Below are 24,697 nucleotides of genomic sequence, written 5' to 3'. Positions count from 1 at the left end.
TCACTGTGTCTGGGATTTATATATATATTTTTAATGGTAAATTTTTAAAAAAGCATTCATCTTATGAAATGGTTTTGTATGAAATTAAGATGCCATAACAGTAAAAATTTGCAACAATTAGTAAAAACATAGTCCATGGAGCAAAAGTGAAGTCTTGCTAAATATGATTGCAAATATAAAGTAATTAATAGGTTTTTGTGATTTGTAAATACCTGAAGAACATAAGCACTGACGGATGCATTTCATGTAAAATATTAAAAACCTCTAGCAAATATATAGTACAGTACTAATTTACCGAATCGAAGCAAACCAGGTTCATGAATAATTGGTCATTTTTAAAAAAATTCTTAGTACAAAAAATGTTTTTTATACTACAGCAAATTCGAAAATTTCCTAATCGGGAAAAGTTTGGATTGCATAAATATATAAACAGATATTTGCATAAACAGATATTTTTTTAGGAATTATTTCGTATTTAAACTTTTTAACCCTAGATTGCCAAAGGAAGTAATTTTGACTGCTTTTTAATTTCAATTAGAAAAACAATGATGTTTATAATGACACAATTTCTTTGGATTTTGTGACCTCCATAATTGTTTTTATTGCTGATATTTGCTAATAACTTGTTATGTAACAGAAAATAATATCAAAAATATTAAAAATTAATTTTAAGCAAATTTCTTTATACGTTATTCTTTCACAATGCAGTCATTTTGACTGCTTTCGGGCAATATAGGCATTTTAGTCTTTTTAGTGTTAATAGACTTGCGTACAATATCGCCTAAGGATAAACTGGATTTACATTTTTCTGGAAGGGAAAATTTTCTTGACTATTTTAGGGTAAAAAAAAGGTAATTATTAAAAAATAATCGTTGTATTCTATAGGTTGTGGTAATAAGCATGTATTTAAATATATCAGTTGCAAGTGAAAATGAAGAAGCAGAGTCACTTTATTGCAAAGAGTTATAAAGCAAGTCTATAGGAAAACAAAGAGGAAAAAAATAAGAATCCATAAAATAATGGGACCTGAAGATGCCTCATGAAGTAAAAACACAACTATCCTAACTCCCGATTGTTAACTAAAATAAGGTGTTTCCTCGATGCAGCGATTTTTTCCTAAATTTTCACTTGGGACCTTCTGCCTCTAAGTTTTTTAAATAGCGGTGCTTTCTTCCAAAACCTCTGCATCCAGATATGAGATTACTAAGTTTTACTGCAGACGTTTCACAATCTAATTAATTTTGTTTACAACAGCAAGTCTTATATTTTACTTCGCAATGCGTTTTACTTATTTAAATCAGAGAAATTAAGTCATTAGTTCGCACAATCTGGTATCGAGTCACAAGCAGAAAGACTGGATTCAATCGCCTGGACCGCTTAATCATTAAAAAAAAAACACTTTTTCAAAATCTAAAAAATTTTCTTATGAGAAATCACTGAATAATTCGATCTTCATGGTACCAGCGATCCTATGTTCCATCATTTCAATAGTTTTAGCATTTCTTAAAAAAATACAGATTATTATAGTAAAATTACAAAAAAATATTTTTTCGCTCTTGCAACATCTGCTAATTTGAAGTGATTTTATGACAAAAAGTTTATTCAGATTGTAAAAACTGTTATGGTAAAAAGAATTAGAATATTTCTAATAAAAAGTTATGAAACTAAGTGCAGAAAAAATTAATGTAAGCCTTTTAAAAGCTTTTTCTTACTTTAAGTTTTTCTTATAAGAACATAAATCATTATTTAATTAGTCTTTTCGATACGAAGAGAAAATTAGCAATTAATCTAACAAAATTAAATTTAAGTGGCAGCTATTTTTTCTATACCTTCACTGTCTGTAATGAAATTAAACGAGCAGGAAAATTAAATGCAGAATAAAAGTGCAAAGATTTCGTAAGAAGTAGAGATAGCAAAATTAAGAGAATAACAAGACGTATTAACTAAATATGTTTATAATATTATTAAAATTACATTTTAAACTCGAAATTTTAAATTATTAAAGTTAAAGCTATTGTGAACATTTTAATTTTTGTATCAGGCTTTTAATTAAAAATGTAATATTAAAATCAAAGTTTCGCTTTAAGTTTAAACTGGTTTTTTTAATATCCTTTGCTGAAAGAGCTTCCAAAATCTTAATTTTTTTCCCCTAAGAAAAAAAAGTACTAATGTCGACTTGGCCAATTCTTGTGTTTTTTACTTTCTTACTGTGGATGCCTTTTCCTTAATTTAAGAAATATTTCAATTAATCACGCCTATAATTGGCTGATTTACTTTTTTCAAGCAGTATTACAAATTGACAAGTTAAGCTGACCTAAAATCCGTGGTGTTCTGTAATGTCTGCCGATAATGTATATATTTTTAAGAGATTTTATCACAAATTAAGGTAAAACATTGACACATTAGCAGCGTCAAATCACTCGTAATGTATAAACGCAGGAATTAAAAAAAAATCAAAATTTAGAAGATCCTTACTGAAGGAGATACTTAAAATTTAAACCAATCACCGTACGATTGTTAAATAAAACAGAAATGGAAAGACAATGATTAGAATGTAGCAACAAACTATTTTAAATGTTTCTACGTCTTATTTCTCTCTGGCCATATGAGGTTTCGAGCGGAATTTTGTTATATTAATAGTTATTTACCATCTACTTGTAACTGCATATGTATGTGTTAGATACTTGTAACTACATTTTTAATAAGAAATAAAAAAATATATCAACCATAATTATGAAACAATACAATTAAATTCAAAATATTTATTAATTTGGACAGGCAAATCTTAAATTCCAATCACTTTTACAAAACTGTATAAAACATTGAATAATCAAAGAGTAAGTATTTTTGAAAAACATTGTAAAACTGACAAAGAAACATTGAACAGATATCAAACAAAGATTTGCAAGTATTAAATACCTAATATAGTAAGATTAAAAATCTAAATACTCTCAAATAAATTTTTGTACATGAAGAATTGTTTCACACAGAGCATTAGCTAGTTTTTTGTCTCTAAATAAGTCGTTGGAGTAGTCTGTCATTGGTATTACTTCAGCTTCCGGAAAATGTTTAATATGACTCAAGGTGTAAAGTCGTTTTCTGAAATTAGAAGAAAAAAATCGGCTAAGCAATATTTTTTTTATAACCGTTGTTGAACAGCCGGCCCAACATAAGGGTTTATGACTACTAATGTTCAACTCCGCAGCCTTGTAATTTTGAACCCAATCCAGAAGACAAGGGAACTCCTGGATCAAGTATTTGGAGAAAATCGCCTTCATGGATGACTCTTTTATGGAACTATGCACATTTGCGTTACATGAAGAGGAAAACCACGAGAACCCACAGTTAGCCTGACGGTAAGGGGACTCCAACCCATGATCCATCTGCCACTGAGAATATTTCACGTCAGCACTGTGATCGTAGTGCAGACCAGATGCGGAATTCGTATCGTCCAGTAATTGCTGGAATTCGAATAAGGTTTACCTCATTGGGAGCGGAACACTATCCCCTGAGCTACCACGGTTTATTATCGGAAACCTTTTTTTTTAAAAAAGATATAGTATGTTATTTAACTTTATTCGTAAAATCAGTCAAAAACGAGTCACAGTGAGCAAAGTTCAAAGACATCGCTAACTACATTAACTACATTTCACACCTGTATTTCTGTTACTACATCGCGAACAACATTTTACATGAGAATTCGCAGGCTATTTTGACCTTTTTGTAGTAGGATGCTCTAACTACCATGGGGAAGTAAATGTAGGAATTGTAAAATATTGTAGGTATTGTAAAGGACCGGTTTAAGAAACACAGAAAAACTAATTGATTTGAAGCCTCTCAAAATTCCAGTCAATTCGAAAATTCTATTCTTCAAGTAAGTTTTCAATCAACATTAAAAGTTAAAAATTCATTCAGGGAAGACAAAGCTATGTTGAAATAAAAAATGTGGTCAAACGAGATGTTTAGGTGGTGGTGATATAAACTGGACGCTCAATATATCATATTGCTAGCCCAATCAATATAGAAATGTACTAATCGGTGCTAGCACGGAAGTACTTAAATTTTAACCATTTTTGGGAAATGTCTACGATATTTTTAAAGTTATATATGAATTGAATACAATGAATTGAATTTTATATTATTCTATTTTTCTTAATTTTAGATAATATTTAATTTTAGCGAAATCTTTATTTAGCAACCATTTGTGGAAAACTCCAGATTTTTAAGATTTTTTTTTTTAAAAAATAGAAAAATTACATAAGAAATTACTTGAAACTTTTTACTTTTTAAAGACATTCAAATAAGACTTTCTTAATTGCCGAATGCGAGTACATACAAGATTATGGAGGAAAAAAAACTTTAAAATACGTAAGAGCAGTGCAAAAGAACTGCGTTAAGAACGCAGCTTTTAGAATTTTTTTTTTTTTTAAATTTAAAAAAAAATCCTATCTAATTTCAAAATATTCCAAAAATGTGGTTCAATTTTACTGTAAGTCACAGAAAAAAAAACGCAAGACAAAAAAATACTTAATAAAAAATGTCCACATCTCCATAAATATTTAAGCTAGGTGTACGAAATTTTATTCACCTATTGCAAATTCAATACAAAGTAATCTATGCAAATTCCAAGCTTATTGCTTGGTTTTCTCTGCACAGAGTGTTTCAGGGAACTGTTTTCAATCATAATTTATTGCAGATCCCTCAAACCTCTGAAAGCTTTAAACTTTATTGCCGAGTCTAAAAAATCGCATAAACTAAACAACTCTAAAGTTAAAATAATCTTCGGAGTATTTCGTAGGAAATTTTCAAAAAATATCAAGATCAGGAAGTATCTTTCCTTATTGTAGAGTAAAAGGCAAACTGTCATCAATAATTGGTAAGACAATGTGCGAAACCATTACGTGGTTTATGTTTAAAATTCTTACAACCATTTCAAATAAGGAAAAATTTAATCTAAATAAGTATTTCGCAACTATATTTTTATTTCTATTAAAATACAAAATAATTCTAATTTGTTATACTTAACGTATAGGTAATTATATACCAAAATTTTATGCTACTGCTTTCCGTATAACTAATTACTGAGACTAAAAATACTACTGATTCGAAACTATAAAAAATATTTTCCTGCTACTAGCAATGGCAATGTGTTAATATTTTATCAAATTAGAAGTGATAGAATTTTGTTCATCACTAAACATATAACGTAAACATATAAGGATATATAAACGAGTGTTTAAGTTCTTAAGTTCTAATAAATTTGTGTACAAATTCTGTTTGTTTCAAAAAGTTCTGCTTTAGTTCACTTCCTTTGAAAAACAATCCTCATCAGACTTAAATAATTTGTATTTCTGAAACTTTTTTACACTACTAAAGTTATTACTCATGAAAACCTATCCTAATGAATTACTATAGATGACTAGTGTTGCCAATTTAGATAGAGAAATACCCGAGCTTTTGGTGCTACATAAGAAACTTATAGATGAACTGTATAAAGAAACAAATCTACGTTTTTGCGAAGGTTTTTGAAAAGCCATTCATCGTATTCACACTGTATGTAGCAGGATGGGCATTCCAAAAAAAGCAACATGTTTAAAATTTAGATTTTAAGGTTCTTTACTAGGTTATCTTAATTCTAAAATTGTTATTTAAATTATATGTGGATATCGAAATCTGCTGCTTGGAGTTTTACAAAGGGAATATCAGACTAGCAATTTTAAACCATGATTGCAATGAAACCATTCCAAAATAGACTAGAAACTAATGAATCACTTACCCACACAATATATTTCTTGGACCAAAAATAAAATAGGCTGGCCCGGGATACTTTCCATTTAAGTGGGTAGTGGGCTGTGCTGCGTCGAATTCAAGGAGAGCATCTGAGAGAGCCAGACATCTAAATACGTGCACGGAATTGTAAAGTTTCTGAAAACAAATTATGAAATTATATCAAAATTAAATCGTAGTTTTGATTTTAGCCAGATCTCAAGGAAAACAATCACTTCAATGATATACATATTATAATGCATTTATCGGAGTTCTACGATAATTAAAAAAGAATATATGAATTTTTAAAATTACAGCGTCCTTTAACTAATTTCTTCATTATTTGTGTACGTTAATATTGAAAGAAGCGTAGATTGGAAATAATTTTATTTTACTATTTCATGACAGAGTAAGTAGAATTTTCTACTATGTTATCCTACGGAAAATTTTGTTAACGTGATTTTTTTTATTTAGTTACTGATTAAAATTTTGAATAATTCGCTTTATTTTATTCATTTCAATGAACAAAATAAAATAAAAAAAATTGAAAATGAAATTGCGAGATACTGAACACCGTGTCACTTCTTCCTCAAATGTTTTGAGCATTAATGGGATTTTTTCATCTGAATGCAGAAATTTATCTTTTTCAAATCCTACGAAACCTTATTTCCAAATAGAAGCGTTCAAACTGTCATTGCTCTGGCCTACTCTTCTAAATTGAGCTGGGATGCTTGCGACACTTTGGCCATTCATAATAAACTTTGGAGTCAATGTCGTAGTACAGTAAGGAAGTGGAATGAAACTCGTAGAAAGGAGAGGGTAGCCTATTAAATGAAATTAAACTATTGACTACGGCGCCTGCGCACCTGCTATTCTGGGCCATCAGTTGTACCAGCCGTAAGCAAATGGTTACGATTTTATTGTAGCTGGATCATTGGTGAGTGATCGTTCAGTGATAAACACATAAAGTAATAATGAAATAACAATAAGATGAAAACTATATAGTATTGTTGCTGTTTCTAATCCCCAAGAGGTCCATCCCTATTAGATTAAATCCATAAGTCCGAAAATGTCCAGAAAGTCTAAAAACAGATGAGGTTTTGAAAAAACCTCGTCGATCCTAAAATCGATACAGTTTAGAATATGCTCGGGCAAAACCTGAGCAGTCCTACATTTAGTGCAAAGTCCAAAAGTGTTTCGCCCCTGAACATACGAGAGGCGTCTCAAGTGATCACTGGCAAAGCGAGAGAAACAAGTCTGCTGGCTTCTAAGCCCCTGAAAAAGCAAGGCACCTCCAGGTATGTAGTATTAGAGATGAGTATGCACCATGTGTTAGGTGGTATTCTCAATATTTACAGAGCATGTTAATACATTGAAAAAGAATTAATCTCTGAGGAAGAAAGCAGTAATTCGGCCATCAGATTTTCAAATTGGAAGATATCATTGAAATTAGCATCCTAACATTTGATGAACTTGTCGATGAAGTTGACATTTAATTTTACAATGTGCTGAGCAAGTGGATCAATTCGGAGATAGTTGTGGATCTAGCATTGTGTATTAATCACTTAGATTTGATGATTCTTCAAATTTTATTTTGGCCTGAGTTATCTACTAAAGGTAAGGAGATATTAGATCACGCAGGCGAAGGTAGACAAGAATCATTCCGATCATTGATATTTAAAAGAACCTTTTGAGCTTTTGTCCCAGGATGCTTGATTAGAAGAGTAGAATCTTGTATACCTCTACGTATATAAACAAGCATATCAAAGGTCTGATGTGTCAATGGTCAGGTTTCAAAGTTCTGATGAAAGTCTCATGAAAATTCTACTCTATTTAAAAACTTAAGCTTTTATTCACTAGTACTAGAAAAAAATTAATTTGCTGAGGTCTCGGACGATGGACGGTATGTTAAAGACTTAAAAAATTCCTTCCAGATTCTTAAAACCTGTTTTTTCTTATTGTCGTTGTCAAACTAAACTCAACCTTGCTTCTGAAAATTGATGAAATGTAAGATCTGACTTTAATGGTTTGAGGAAGTGTTAGAAGAGCTTTTAATCATAAACATTAGTGCGTTTTTTAAACTTGTTATTCAGTAAGATCATGCAATAAAATTTATTTTGATACTAAAATCGCCATATAAGTTTTTCAGGTAATGAGGAAATTACAATTTTTATACCTACCTCATTTTTCCTCATTTTTTCGTTGGATGGCGGCTCAGTAACAAATGCCATATTTGGTTTGTTTATTTCAAAGGTGCAATATCCATCCGCTAGTCTCAATAAGTGAAATAACCATCTATTAATGATTTCTGGATGTATTTTATCAGTATGCATGTTCACACTAAACACCATTTCTACTCTTGATGGCTGAAATGAGAAAAGAATAAATCTTAGTCAATTTAATAGATTATAAATATTCCTATGATTTTATAAGACTAGTAATATTTAAAAAATTGAACAATTGTTCAAATTTTCAGAGGAAGCAAGGGAAAAGAAAAGGAGAGGAATATTAAGAAAAATTTAGGCAGAGGAATATCAAAATTAAAATTTAAAAGTATAAGTCTCAGAAAAATCATGAAAACAGGGTTTTTTATTCTTGTCTTATTTTGTTGGTGCTTAAAATGGATCGAAAGCTGAATATCAACATATGATCATAAGCGAAATTAACAATATCCGTAAAATGAAATAAGATGACAATTTGGCAAAATCAAGAATTCTCAAAAAGGAAATAAAATAGTTACTAAATTACAGAGTAATTTATTAGCGTAAATGGTGAAATAAATTTTCTTCAGTTTGTGACTTGAACCCTTGAATATTACGCACTTTATTGCATTAATTTTCACCAATTTTCTTTTTGCCTAAATAAAGTTTTTTATTACGACCTTCAACTTTATATTTGAATTTATTTCTCATATTACATGAGCAGCTTACGTGATTAAGTTTTCAATAATGTCTGAGCATCTAAAGTTTAATAAGTTCTTTAATTAGTCTGTGATGACCAATTTAAATGACTTTATTTACGAAAAATAAAAATAAAGACATTGGTAATAATGGGATTTAAAAAACTAAATTGAGAATCAAAACTCATTTATCTTGCGATTTATTGGAAGACTAAAATCAACACATTTGCATACGTTATTGAAATAAAATTTGATTGCAAGCTACTTCTTAAACTCTATTGAAATTTATCTCAAATTAATGCTATTATTTTCTCATTAAAGAACTCAAAATATTATTGCCTCAAATATTCAAGCCAATAAAATAAAACTTGAAAAATTTTAATTTTTTTTTAAATCTTGAAACGTGGTAAAGTATTGAGTTACAAAACTAAATTCATCAAGGAAAAATCTAATGTTTTATAATTAGTAGATAATTTTGAAACAGTAACAGACTAAGTATTATAATACATCAAAAACACTTAAACATACCTGGTCTAGGGCAGCTTTGATGGCCGTCATTCCACCCATACTATGACCCACTAAAATAGATTTTTCAATTTTCATTGTGTCCATAAAGTGGTAAAGGTCATAAAGATTGTTATCAAAATTGGAAACCATAGTGTGTTCACTTTCGCCATGATTTCGAGCATCGAAGGCATAAACCTAAAATAATAAAAATATTAAAATCTTGATCAAAAAAGCTATTGAATAAAAATGGAATGAGATTGAGATACATGGATAACAAAACTTTGACAAGGAAGCAAGTTTACAGTGGGAATGCAAGGATCCATAGAATATCCTTTACGGATTATATAAATCCTTGCATTCAATTTAAGTTTTAACTGGAAAACAAATGATTAATTTTTTTAAAAAGGTTCTTTTTAACAATGATGACGATAAATTTTTCGCTGTTATTTTATTTTATTTTATAACCGTCGTTGAACAGGAGACCCAATTTTTGGGTTTACGACTTCTAATGTTCAACTTCATAGCCTTGTAATTTTGAACCCAATCCAGAAGACATGGGAACTCCTGGATCAAGTATTGGGAGAAATTTTGCCTTCGTGGAGGACTTTTTGATGGAACTAACCCGCATTTGCGTTACATGGAGAGGAATACCACGAGAACCTCCCACCGTTAGCCAGTCGGCGAGGGGACTCTAACCCATGATTCATATACGACTGAGGATATTTCACGTCAGCACTGTGGTCGGTGCAAGCCCGATGCGGAAGTCATATCGACCAGCCATCGCCGGGATCGAACCTCATTGGAAGGCGAACGCTCTGTCCCCTGAGCCATCGTGGCTCTTTCACTGTTATTTTATTTTATTTTATAACCGTCGTTGAACAGCCGACCCAATTTCATGGGTTTACGACTACTTACGTTCAACTCCGCAGCCTTGTAATTTTGAACCAATCCAGAAGACAAGGAAACTCCTGGATCAGTACCCCCAGAGGTATTGATTTGTTGTGAGAACATGGAGGACTTTGAGACTCGACAGATTTAACGTGCATCAGTCACCATTTACTACACGGGGAGTCTTCGGTCGTCGAGGATCGAACCCACGACCTCTTGGATAAGGGCCCAGCACCCTACCGACCAGGCTATCCCGGCCCTTTTTTTTTTCACTGTTATTTGTCCAAAATAGTTTGCGATTACATTCCTTTACCATTTCTTATTCTCCTAATCAAAAGATTACTACCTTACCTTCTTCTGCGCTTGTTAAATTTGTTCTTGTAGTAATAACTTCAATGAAGAGCTTATTTATCTTAAAAGTTGTTGAATATGGATTTCCTTCTAATATTAATTCCATGGAAAAAAATTAAATCATGTTATGCGACAGACAATTTATGAAGAACTTCAACGATTTGATTGCTTTGTCATATCATCGAAAAATCAATCCTCAAACAGCTAAAATTTTGAATAAATTTAAATTAAGAGTTTTTTTTCCTGTAAGCAAACTAAATTTCCTTAACTTTATTGCTTATGTTTATACCTGGAATATTTATCAAAATTTTTGTCAACATGGTCTAGCATGTATTAGACAAACTAAATGTACACTTAAATTTCGACTTAAGGAACGGGAATGATATATATCCAAAATCAAGATATTAAACAATAATCATCTTCTTTCATAGTTTGAATTCTAATAATGGGCTTCAGTTTTCTTGTGCTAAAATCATTAAACACTGCTCTTCATCTATCGAGCTTGATTTATGGCAATTATTTCCTATTTTGAAAAATTATAATAATTTGTTCAATGATCTTCATAATATCCCATCTTTTCCCAAATAATTGGAAATCTATTTTAATGTTTGCTGTCTGGAGTTTTCAACAAACCCTAAATAGGGTAAACTAACCAGTGAAGGAGCACTTAAGCTTCGCTTGCCTTTTAAAAAATCCTATTAATTTAAAAATTCGTAATTTTAGTTAAATGACAGTCTCAACATATTTGTTACTAATTGTAAATTATGTAAAAAAATTGTAGAGAACTCACATAATATTGCTTTAAAGTTTTGGAGGTTCAAATGACAAGTAGTAAGAAGACCAAGTGAAGGAACAGCTCTTACCAGTGAATGAATACCCAGTAAAGGAACACTTAATTTTGGTTATTTTTTAATGCTCTTTATGAATTTGGTTGGGTATTCTTGAAATTATAGCATATAAATACTTGGAAAACTTAACTTTTTTTTGTAATCATAAATTGAAAATTAAAGCGTCAACATATTAACACATACTGTTCATTCACTGGGAAATCTATGCGCTGTAAAGGAACATGCCTGTTCCCTCACTAATTAGAAGTTTTTGGTATTTTTAACATACTTTGGATGCGGAACATCACTAAAGGTACAAGAAATTTAAAGTTTATCTTTAATTTTCGTTAACTTAGAAAAAAAACAGTAAAGGAACACTTGCTCCTTCACTGGTTTTTCATCGTTTGGTGATCCAGTGAATAAACACATAAGGTGATAGGTATCTCAGTACTTTATTATATATAGGTGATAGGATAACAATAGGTATCTCAGTACTTTATTATGCTATGGTACTTAAAAAAATAAAACGCAACTTCAATAACTATATTTTGAATTCTCCATTTCACAGTGAGAAAAATAAAACTATTACATGCAATTAATTCCACTTCAAACATAAATACAAACACTCACCTTATATTTTCTTTAAAGAAACAAGGTGTTGCAGAGATAATAACAAATTCAAAAAATTTTCCATAGAAGTCTATTTGACCAGGTAATCCAAAACATTGCTAGATGACTTCCTATTGTTTTGCAGTAAGCTATTGTTACCAATCAATCTGAAGAAAAAAACTTTCAAATTCTTATTTTTAAACAATATATATGAAATGTTCCTTCACTGGGTAGTGTTCCTTCACTGGTTAGTTTACCCTACCTGTTTCTTATCTCTTTTCCATTATCACCTTATTCAAGCTTGATCCTCATGCCCTGCTTGTATAACCAACCACCTTGCACATGTTTGTCTCTTTACTTTTCTGCTGTCATTTGGTATTTAGACACCAAGTAAAGTTTTTGTTTACAGAATCAATACTACTACATATTCATTTTTGCTTTTTATTTGTGATTTTTTTTCACATTACTTCTTTCGTTAGTTTATCTAGTACAACGTATAACTAATCCTATTTTTGGATAATTTTCTTATTTTTACTTGTTTTAGATAAATATGATGTTTGTTTAAGCTTATTTTCTTGAAAAATAATGTTTAAAGATTGTTTAAACTGATTTTTTAAAAATACAACGCACCACTGTAGCTGTTTTTTAATACATTAGGGGGATGAATAAAATAGTGCGAATAAACTTGATTGGTAGAAAAGGAGAAACTTTCGCACGTAAGATATCAAAATAAAAATGCAAAGCTATATACATACCTTTCTCTTCGTTTTATTTGCCACACGTTCAGGAACCCTTCTCCATGTTTCTTTGGATTCCATTAAGCCATGCATAAAAATAACAGGACACTTGTCATTACTTTTTCCTCTTAATGTCTCAAACACTTTATGGGCCATTTTGATTGGTGTATACCTGAAACTAATGCTCAATATCTATATAACTAAAATGACACTTAAGATTTGATCATAAAATGTCAATAACAATATTTAAATTATAAATAAACAATAAAATTTTATAATAACAGGCTGAATTTTAAACATCTAGATACTAAGCTCCCCTAGCAAGCTATTATTCATATTCTTCTTTCTAGATTACAAAAGCGTTCTTATTTTGGTTTAGCCTTGGCATTAAAATATCAAGCGAGTTAGCAGGCATAATCACAAAAACTTAAACATAATTTCTGATTGAAAATTCTTTTCGCACATGGACTACAAAAAACTCAAACTGAGCCATAAATTATGAAGAAATAATTTGATAACGGCCAACAGTTAACAGTTCTACATTTTTGTTTTAATTATACTTATCAATTCTAAAGGGTAAATATTTTTTTAATATAATGCACAATAATAATTTAGAATTATATTTTAGTTTTAATGATGCTTCAAAATTTCCATGGATCGTGAGAGAAACCATGGAAATGGATCTCCATGGATCGTTTCTCAACGAAGATCAACCAGCAATGTTTTTCCCCCTTTTCGTTCTTTTTACAAGTTTCTATAAGAATCGAGATTAAATATTTACAAATTTAAGATGTCACATAGTAAGTGAAACAAACCGAAGAAAAAGTCAACGAATTACCTTTGGATCTCTAGGTTTATATCAGAGAATAAAAGAATTTCGTTTATATATTATAAATAAGAAATAAAAACACAAACGAAAATGGAAGGGCCATTGGTTTAAAACAAGCTAATCTTTACAGTCATGAAATTTCAAATTTATCAATGTGAAAAACGGACCACTCTGATTAATTTTTGTTCTAATGATCGGATTTCCCGCTCTAGGACTCATTCTTGATGACTTGAGGGGGTGACTTCAAATATGCTGATTTAAGTTATGAAATAAAACACAAAAACTTACTTTTTTTAAATGAGCATGATTTTTTTTGATGGACTCGGATTTCTGACCCCCAAAATATGCCCAATTTTGGAAATATGGTCCCTAGAGTTTGGTTAGAAAAAGCGCTCCAAAGCTTGAACCCCTTAATGTAAATTTTATTTTTTGCGAATTTCACTATATCTCGAGAACTCTTGAAGCAAATTAAAGCATTTTTACTGCCAATTATAAAATTAGCTCATCCAAAGATAATTCCATGGGCAAAGTGACTATACTATTTATTGCTTATTTATTGCTTAATATTATTTGTTATTTATTGCTTAATAATATTTATTATTTATTGCTTAATAATATTTATTATTTTTTACTTCATTTATGAATGGTCGGAAAAAAAAAACTTTGAATTACAAAGTTTTTTTTTTTTTTTTTGTTTCAAAAAATGCAATATTACATGGTAATACGAAATTTGAGCGAAATCGGTGGAATAGTTTCGGGAGAATTTAATTTCAAAGAAATCAAACACTTAAAATTTTCAACATTTGTCCACTGAAGAATAAACTTATATAACCTATTCGCAATTTGAATTCCAGTAGGGAGAAAATTAAAGCATATTGGAGATAAATATTAAGATTTTTAACGGAAAATGTTCCTGTTAGGCTAGGGTATGAAATAAATTTAGTCAAATCTTCTCATGCTAATCGCTTCTTTGTTACACTCGTTTGGATTTTTAAAAATATGCAAACATAGTTTGTAAAATACATTACGGATTGGTAATATGTTGAGAATTTATTAATAGTGTGAGTTAATTTTCCACTAATAAAGAATTTAATACATTTCTCTAGAATATTAATTAGATAATGTTACTTAACTAATTCTTTTCCAGACAGATGAGACAAATATAGAAGTGCATGCATTATAAAAAAAAATTTGGAATTTACTATTTACTTTGTATTTTAAGTAACTGAATCTGATCAAAATGAATCTTTACTTTATAATATATCTATATATATATACGCGCCAAGTAACTAAATATATACAGCCAAGTATTTTAACGTTGTCTAATATTCTAATTTTCCATTAATTCCAATTTTCCATTAATTCCAATTTTCACGTCCGTAATATTTAGTTTAATACTTGCAGTACACGGATATTTCAGTGATAAGTTACATGAACTTTTATTTCATTGCTACTAATGAATTAGAAAATCATGAATTTTATTTTATTAATTTCAAAATATTATCAATAAACCAATCTTGGATTTTTTTTTTAAATTTCGCTTTCTAAGCTTTTTGAATTGTTTAATTATTATACTAATAAAACAATTTAGAAACCCTAGAACGAAAAATTAACAAATTTACACCTGCAAAAGTTATGATTTTGGCACTTAACTTCTTAAATTTGCATAAATCATTAATAAAAAATAAAAGATAATATTAGCAGAGTTGCCAACTGCTCTAGTATCAGCAAAATATTTTTAAAAAAAAAACTGTACAGAACTTCAAACTAAAAATTACAGATTTTCTGTTAATTTTTAAAAGGCTCAACACTGCTGCAACAAGCTTTTGAACAGGTGAGTAAAAACCCTATAAATCTAATTTATTAAGCCAAGAATCGTACTATAAAAGAGTACCAACTGGAAATATTTATCCACTGTCCGAAGCATGCTGGAATCACTGCAGTGGTCCTAAAATTGAATCTTAAAATACTACTTTGTTTTATATTACAACTATTACAGAATGTAATATTGATTTTTAGTTTATGATTAGATTAATAAGATGTAAAAAGTCCTGAAGTTTTCCTAGTATAACTGGAAATTTAATTTGTTTAAATAATATTTCATTAAGCATATTAACTTTTCTGAACTGAATTTAATTTTTTTTTAATCTGAATCAAAATCCTTGGGTATAACTAAAAATACCGCAAAAATCATTTTTGCTCATGCTGTTGTAAATAAAATTATCAACTCTGTACTTTCAGTATTTAGACCGTTAAGAATATAAGTTAACATACAGATGTAGACTAAAATGCACAAGTAACCAATGAATGAGCGAAATATGCTCATTCATTGGTATCAAGTAACAGGACAGAAACTGCGAAAGAAGTTCTGGAGAGCAGGAAATCAGTTTTAATTAAATTTTATCACCATTCAAAATAAATACAAAGCACTTTTTTCTTTGCAATTTAAATAGTATATACGATTATTTCAAAAATTCCTACAAAAACATTTTTTTCATGCAATAGTTAATTGCAACTTCATATTGCAGGCAAAATAAGCTGTATAAAAAAAGTACTATTTTTCACATGATGCCTGATAAAACTAAATGAATTTCAAAACTAGACGAGAAAACATTTAAATAACACAATTTTATTTAATCTAAAAACTATTCTTACCAAGACATTATTCAAATTTTTATGCCTATTGACCTTGATAAACACTAAATTAAATCACAACAAGAAGTTGAATTAAAAGAGCAATTGTGGTGAATTCAATCTCACAACCAGCATGCAAAAACTTGACTTTATTGCTTTATTGAAATTACATACATTTGCTGGCTTGTTTGCTCAATTTAGGCTTATAAACCTTTGTCAAGTAGAAGGACAGATAGAACAATTTAGAGAAGGACGTCACAAATAATACATCCAGGCTTACGATGGGATTCGAACCCGCCACCTCCACGCTCCACACTGGGTTTATCGGGCGATACAGCTCGGCCAGGGAGGCTCCAACTTGACTTTAGGCGTGAGTCTTTTAAATACATTTATGTTTTCGTACTCATACATGCAAGCCTATGTGTTCAAGCACAAAAGTACGTCTTATAAGCCTTTGCCAAGCAGAAAGGCAGCTTTACAGTTAGAAAGATAATGCGGAGAAGAACAGCTCTAAAATACATCCAGGATTTCGGCAGGATTCGAATCAGCTACTTGCATGCTACAGCGACTTTGGCTTGTGATACCGCTTGGCCAAGAAGGTTCTTTTAATACATACGTCTGAATGAAAATGAACCAGATCCTTGGGTAGTCAAGAGATCAGCTTCTATAATAATAGCAGAGTAAACTGTAGGTTCAATTTTAAAAATTACGAAAGGACACGGGAACTTGAAAACCATTAATATACAAGTGTCTTATTAAAAAAATCACAAGAATCATTTACTACGGATCCAAAAATCTTATAGAAGGTCAAAGGTTCATAAGATGATACCGCTGAGCAATCTCAGAAAACGACAAAACTTTACGTTGAAAGTGTCGAGATACAAAATTCGAAAAGAGGTTATTGAAAACTAAGTTACCGGAATTAACTTTAAACGTAATCCAACAAAATAAAAAAAAAACTCCCAAATCAAATAAAGATACAAACTAGCTTCTGCAAAGAACTTTTTTTTTGAAAACTAACCTTCATTCATGTTTCATTTTAGACATGGATAAATTTACTTCCAAAAATCTTTCTCAATGGCACGACAACCTTAATTTTTGTTCACACATTAGATAAGTATTCAGCACTGACTTCGCGATAGATTGTGATATTTTGCATCGAAACTGTGGACTAAAAAACTGGAATCGATGTATAAAGGAAGAATTCATTGCTGAGACTTGAACCAGGGTGTGAATAGCTATTAAAGAAATAGGAGGGGATACTTCAAGTGGTAAGTTACTGCTTTCAACTAATCTTCCTAAAAGATTGGGGCCATGATAGCCTGGTTGGCAGGGCGCTGGACTCCCGTTCTCGCGAACGGGAGTTCGAATCCAACCGGCCAAAAACTGCCCGTATAGTAAAGGGTGACAGGTGCACGCTATAAATCTGTCTGTTCACAAATTCCCCCATGTCCCCATAACAGATAAATGCCTCTGGGAGTACTGAATTGGAGATTGATCGTTCTCTGGTTCAGGTCAAAATTACGATATGTGAATGAATGAATGGATGTATGAATAGGTCCGCCCTATAAACTGGTGCGACGTATAAGTGTGGCAGAAGTCGAATTCGTGGCCATAGATGGCACCACTGAAAAAGGAATCAATTAATCTCATCAAATTGAATTAATGGCCTACAGCGATAACTACCTGAGAGATTAAGGCAATAACATTACGTACATGAGGTACTACCATTTTGTTTCATTTACAAGAAGTCTTTCATTTTATTTTATAACCGTCATAGAACAGCCGACCCAATTTTAAGGTTTACGACTTCCAACATTCAACTCCATACCATTGAAATTTTGAACCCTATCCAGAAGACAAGGAAACTCTTGGATCAAGCATTAGGAGAAATATTCCTTCCTTGAGTACTTTTATGATGGAACTACCCGTCCCGCAGTGGACTGATCGTTAAGACACGGTTCCCAGCAGATCACCAAAGTCAAGCATCACTGGCTACGGTCAGTGTGCGGGTGGGTGACCACTTGGATCAATCTGCGTAGGGACCGAGGGTGTGCGGTATTGGTCCTCGTTAAACTGTGCTACCGTAAAATGCTCGACTCCGCGCGCAGGTTGTCGGGCTACCGAAGCGGGGGGGGGGCATCCCCTCTGCAGAGGATCAGAATTGTGATGGCATGTCTTCGGATCATCCTCCGGGATGTCTCCCAGACAGTCGCCAATAGCCCATTGTGCAGCTCTGGCGCGACGTAAATTAACAACAGCAACAACAGAATAAATAAATGAATAAATAAAATTCCTATTATTAAAGAGTTATATACCATGTATCGCAACGTATGTAGATGAAGTTTAAAAAAAAACATTAACATAAAAACCAGGTTGAATTAAAATCAGTGACTGCGTTCGAAATATTTTCAGATTTTGTATACTTCAAATCTAGAAAATCACACTCCCAATAAAATATTCACTCTCAGACGAATGTTTTATCAGTTTCTAGGGGAAGTAGTACTTCATTTACGGTACGCTAGAGGTGCGTAATGGGCTATTGACAGTGTGTGAAACATCCCTGATAATGATCCGAAGAAATTCCATTTCAATTTTGATCCTATAGGCCAACTGCTAACGGAAATAAAGTCAAGGAAGGCTAAATCTGATACGCAAATAGTGATCATCATATGTCATATACAATATCAATATCTTGTATAATCATCCATCAGTCCCTTAATGCAGAGTTAGAGGGTACGAATCCTGCTGTTACCCTGAACTTACGCTCATACTGTATTGTCTCTGTATTGTGCTATCTGTCCTTCCATCTGACAAAGGTTCATAAGCCAAAATTGAGCACACAAAAGCAACAAATCAACCAATAAACCAATTCAATTGGTAAATGCAATAAACCAAACCAATAACTCAGATTTTATATGTTTTCGTATAATTGGAGTAGTAGTGGTTGTTGTTGTTGTTGTTAATTTACGTCGCACTAGAACTGAACAATGGCCTATTGGCGACGGTCTGGGAAACATCCCTGAGGATGATCCGAAGACAAACCATCACAATTTCATTCCTCTGTAGAAGGGATGGCACCCCTGCTTTGGTAGCCCGACGACTTGCACGCGAAGTTGAGCACTTTACGGTAGAACAGTTAAACGAGGACTAATTACCGCACACCCTCGGTCCTTACGCAGACTAATACAAGGGATCACCCACTCGCACACTTACCGCAGCCAGTGATGCTTGACTTCGGTGATCTGCTGGAAACCGTGTCTTAACGATTAGTCAATTGAGGGACTTTCGTATAATTGAAATGGCTATTTATTTAGTTATTTATTGGTACCACCGCATACATTGGTAAACTTCTGTGCTCAATGAAGGCTTATAAATATTTGTCAAGTGGAAAAACAGAACGAAGATACAACTAAGGTAACAGCGGGATTCGGACCCGCTACCCTCACGTTATACACAGTGTTTAACGGGTGATACCACTATTGCAGGGATATTCTAGTAAAATGGTTTATTTATTTATTTACACATGCATATACTTACATATGTGTGCTCAATTACATAAGTACGGCTTATAAGCTTTGTCAAGTAGGAAGAGAAATAATACATTTCAGAGAAGAACATCGCGAAGATACATCCAGTGTTTTACATCAGGTATCAAATCTGCTATATCCACACGACAAGACCTTCATTGATACCACTTGACTAGGGTGGCCCCAGAGGTGCCAATTTCTTGGGGCCATTACAGCCTGAATACATGCGGCTATCGTCTAGTTTTGCGGGACCTCCTTGCCAAGCGGTATTGGCTCCCAATCATGTAGAGGTAGCGAGTTCGATTTGATTTGATTTATTGAAATTACATACATTTGCTGACTTGTGTGCTCAATATATAGGCTAGTAAGTCATTGTCAAATAGAAAATACAGATAGAACAATTCAGAGAAAGACATCCCAGAGAATACATCCAGGGTTACGGCGGGATTCGAACCCGCTACCTCCACGCTTAACAGAGCGTTTGGACCGGCGATACCGCTCGGCCAGGGAGGCCCCATAGTAGCGAGTTCGAATCCCGCTGTTACTTTTAGTGCTATCCTTCTATTTGGTAAAGGCTTATAAGCCTTAGTTGAGCCCATAAGGAAGTAAATATATGTGGTATCAATAAATAAATAAATAAAAATACATCAAGTTTAACTTGAACAATGGATGCCTTTCCCCCCTTAACGGTAGNGATTGATCGTTCTCTGGTTCAGGTCAAAATTACGATATGTGAATGAATGAATGGATGTATGAGTAGGTCCGCCCTATAAACTGGTGCGACGTATGAGTGTTTGCAGAAGACGAATTCGTGGCCATAGATGGCACCACTGAAAAAGGAGAATTAATCTCATCAAATTGAATTAATGGCCTACAACGACAACTACCTTAGAGATTAAGGCAATAACATTACGTACATGAGGTACTAGCATTTTTTTTTCATTTACAAGTAGTCTTTCATTTTATTTTATAACCGTCATAGAACAGCCGACCCAATTTTAAGGTTTACGACTACCAGCATTCAACTTAATAGCATTGAAATTTTGAACCCTATCCAGAAAACAAGGAAACTCTTGGATCAAGTATCACGAGAAATATTCCTTCGTTGAGTACTTTTTTGATGGAACTACCCCTCATTTGTGTTACACTGAGTTGAAAACCCCAAGTACCCCCACGGATTGCCTGACCGCGCTTTAGCCCGTAATCTGTCTACCAATGAGAATATTTTACGTCAGCACTGTGGTTGGTGTGAGCCAGGTGAGGAATTTGTATCGCCCATCCATTGCTGGGATTGAAACCCGAGTAGCCTCATTCGAAGACGAGCTCTCTATCCCCTGAACAAACACAGCTTTCGAATCAATATTCATATTTTCCATCGTCTTCTGGCCTGCGAACTTCTTTATAGAAGTTATAAACTTTTATTTCTAAAGGAATCCTGAGTTCGAAACAAGTTTTGTTAGATTCTGCATTGGAGCAAATTTACAAAATAAATAAATGAGTAAATAAAATTCATATTACTAAAGGGTACCATGTACCGTAGCATATGTAGATGAAGTATAAAAGAAAACATTAACATAAAAACCAGGTTGAATTAAAATCAATGACTGCGTTCGAAATATTTTCAGATTTTGTATAATTTAAATCTGGAAGATCACACTCCTAATAAAATATTCACACTCAGACGAATGTTTTATCAGTTTCTTGTGGAAGTAGTACTTCATTTACGGTGAGCTAGAAGTGTATAGTGGGCTATTGATAGTGTGTAAAATGTCCTTGAGAATGATACGAAGAAATCCCATTTTAGAACCTATAAGCCAACCGCTAACGAAAATAAAGTCAAGGAAGGCTGCTTCTGATCCGCAAATAGTGCCCTTTATGAAAACATCCATCAGTCCCTTATCTTCAGCTCTCAAAATTCAAACGCGATTTGTGTGATCAGTTCTACTACTTTAAAAGTACTTTATTTGAAAAATATTTGAATTCAACTGTTTTCATTTCCACTACGGTAGCAAACATCAAATTTCTTAAGGGCCTCTCTTACCGTGCGGTATCACCCGCCATACGCGGTGCAAATCATGGAGGTAGAGGGTACGAATCCCGCTGTTACCTTGGACTTACGTTCATATTGTATTGTGCTATCTGTCCTTCTATTTGACACAGGTTTATAAGCATAAATTGAGCACACAAACTTACAAATCAACCAATAAAACAGTCAAATTGGTAAATCCAATAAACCAAACCAATAAATCAGATTTTATATTTTTTCGTATAATTGAAATGGTTCTTTATTTAGTTATTTATTGGTACAGCATACATTTGAACGCTTCTGTGTTCAATGCAGACTTATAAACAATTGTCAAGTTAAAAAAACAGAACGCTGTTGTAGTTTATTTACGTCGCACTGGAGCTGCACAGTGGGTTATTGACGACGGTCTGGGAAACATCCCTGAGGATGATCCGAAGACATGCCATCACAATTTTGATACTCTACTTCGGTAGCCCGATGACCTACACGCGAAGTTGAGAAATTTACGGTAGAACAGTTTAACGAGGACCAATACCGCACACCTTCGGTCCCTAAGCAGACTAATCCAAGTGGTCCCCCACCCGCACACTGACTGCAGCCAGTGATGCTTGACTTCGATGATCTGCTGGAAACCGTGTCTTAACGATCAGTCCTCTGCGGGACCCGCAGAGATTGAGTTTCCTAAATTGCGTTCGAGAATTTATACCAAAATATATCCTGTTTGTAATATATATAAAAGGGAAAAATATATATAAAAGGGACACCGGTTTTCCACCTGCGTCGAAAGGTTAAACACTGGGATCCTTTTTTCAATGTTTCGATTCCATTTTTATCTAAATGTATCATCTAAAGTTGACGTATTCAGATTCTACTGCCACATCTATATTTGACTTGAAATGCCTTCAAACATAAAAGTAAGAACATAACATCGAAATTAAAATTTATTAATTACTTTGAACATACAAGTTAGAATACTATACATCTCTTAAAATGAATAAATGTTTTAAAAGTAAGACAGTGGAAGTATAAGATTTGTTCAATGAAAATACATCCATTAAAATCACTGTTTGAATAAACATATATTTTAAAACTTGAAGAAATCTCCTAATGTAGGTTCAGGTGCTTTGTAGCAATGAATTCAACAAATTCATTAGGTGCTTCGAAGACTCCTTGAGATGTGGGACCCCAGAATTTATGAAATTTGGCGAGTGGGAAGTGTCGAATTGTGTTATCAATTATCCTAACTGTATGGTCTTTCCTAAAATTAAGAGAAAAATCTGTTAAATAATATTACTGCACGACATTTGAAAAGCCATTAAGCACCCGAGATGAATATTAAAGAAAAAATTCTAAGGCAAAAACAAATTTCTATAAATGTGAAAAGTTACCCATTTCTTTAAGTAGTTCAATGTTTTAAAAGCAGGAGTCAAATTTAAAAAAAAATTAAATAATTAAATGATCCGCAGGCACACACAGTCTTAAACATTTACCAATTATGCATTATGTTTAAATTTTCAGAAAAAGTCCTTGTGTAAAACCATTATTAACGCTGTTGAACCGCTGACACCATTTTTAGTTCACGATTACTAACGTCAGACTCCAGTTTTGCAATTTTGAATCCAATCTAGAAGACAAGAGAACTCTTGGATCAAGTATTGGGAGAAAGTTTCCCTCGTGGAGAACTTTTCTGATGAACCCCGCATTTGTGTGACACAGAGAGAAAAACAACGAAAACCTCACATGGTTAGCCTAACGACAAAGGGACTAACACATGATTTGCCTACCATTGAGGATATTTTTACGTCAGCACTGTGGTCGGTGCAAGCCGGGAGCATCGTATTGACCATCCATCGCTGGGACTCGGAAGGCGAACACTCCATTCCCTGAACCACCGCGTCTCTAGAAAACCATTTGACATATGTTTGTTTTAGTGGCAAAAAATAGCCTTAACGCTTAAGGAACTCAAGACAGAAGATCTACGTCATTGACACGTTTTTTTTTACTGATACTTGTACACTAGCTGTCTAGTGTGAGTCCCTTTTTTCAACAGATATAAAAAAATTATTCAAAATTTTATGACACACGGCTTCCTTCCTATACTTAAGCCATCAAAATTTTAAGCACAATAATGCACCAAAGACGAACCAAATGTATATGGCCAAACCAAATGAAACCCAAATAAATCAAATGAATGTGAATAAAATCCAAACGAATATAAATAGTACCAAACGAATAGTATTAACCAAACAAATGAATCGTATTTGAAAAAAATCGTAACCTTCTAATCATGGCTTTATAAATATGTGTTAGCGTGATTTTATAAATGCGGCATAATGAAATTTTGCACAACTGCTTAGATTTCTTCACCTTAAGTAAGAACTTTAAAAGGTGTGAGATTTATGGGAAAGACAACCCCAATTAAAGCAAAAACAAAGTTACAGATCTATATTTACTTAACCCTCTTAAACGTTTTGAGTTCTGAAAATTTGAGATACATTCCTGAATAGAAGATTAAAATAAAATTAAGGGAAACCTGGAAATAATTTTGAAACTTGTGGCTTAGTGAGGCAATAAGAATATCTGATATTTTTTCCCACTCGGGATTGGCTTTATTCGCCATCTTGAGGGAGAAAGTCAAAGAAGGGATCAAAATTAATATATTTTTACATATATAAGTGCATTATTGTTTTCTATTTCATATTTTTATGCTAATTGGAAAGCAACCTAAGTCGATAAGACTAAGAGTTTAAAAATTATCAACATTTTCTTGTATAAAAAGTAAAATCTAGTACTTTTAACTACACTGGTTATCATAAATTAAGGAAAAATCACAAAAATAGCGATAACTCTTTCAAAAGTAAGCCAAACCGTGCAAAATTTGCATATGTTGTCCACTAAGAGTAGCTGAGTAAAATTGCAATATGCAAATTAGTGGCGCTGCACTCGGCTTACGTCATCTGCCTGGAGCATAAAAGTCCAAGTTTGAGAGAAAGCACACAAATTTTACTGTGATTGCGACATTGAAAATCTGAGATAGCCAATTCGTAATAATGACCTCTAGGCATCATTTGCCTGAAGAACTACGATGGAGAGC

General features: G+C 32.5%; 2 protein-coding genes across 6 annotated transcripts in view; both read right to left on the bottom strand.

Annotated features, from left to right (window-relative positions):
- Positions 1-2,747: 2,747 nt before the first annotated feature.
- On the bottom strand, positions 2,748-16,194 carry LOC107440239 (epoxide hydrolase 4; the record flags this gene model as incomplete). The annotated part of the gene is given in 6 exon segments (XM_016053111.3): positions 2,748-3,099; positions 5,777-5,925; positions 7,947-8,132; positions 9,194-9,367; positions 12,603-12,762; positions 16,069-16,194. Coding segments are annotated over 6 exon segments (825 nt in total). The 3' UTR covers positions 2,748-2,951.
- A 6,324-nt stretch (positions 16,195-22,518) lies between these two features.
- The window catches only part of LOC107437182 (sn-1-specific diacylglycerol lipase ABHD11), a 14,240-nt gene continuing 12,061 nt past the window's right edge, over positions 22,519-24,697 (bottom strand). For all 5 annotated transcript variants that reach the window (XM_043046356.2, XM_043046355.2, XM_043046357.2 and 2 more), the window contains one exon: positions 22,519-22,861. In XM_043046356.2, coding sequence (XP_042902290.1) covers positions 22,708-22,861 — 154 coding nt within the window. In that variant the 3' untranslated portion in view covers positions 22,519-22,707. The remainder of the gene's footprint in view (positions 22,862-24,697) is intronic.

This window comes from Parasteatoda tepidariorum, chromosome 5 (genome assembly GCF_043381705.1).
Source record: "Parasteatoda tepidariorum isolate YZ-2023 chromosome 5, CAS_Ptep_4.0, whole genome shotgun sequence".
Classification (NCBI taxonomy): domain Eukaryota; kingdom Metazoa; phylum Arthropoda; class Arachnida; order Araneae; family Theridiidae; genus Parasteatoda; species Parasteatoda tepidariorum.
The sequence above is the reverse complement of the archived record's forward strand: the minus strand, read 5'-3'. Positions and strand labels throughout refer to the sequence as shown.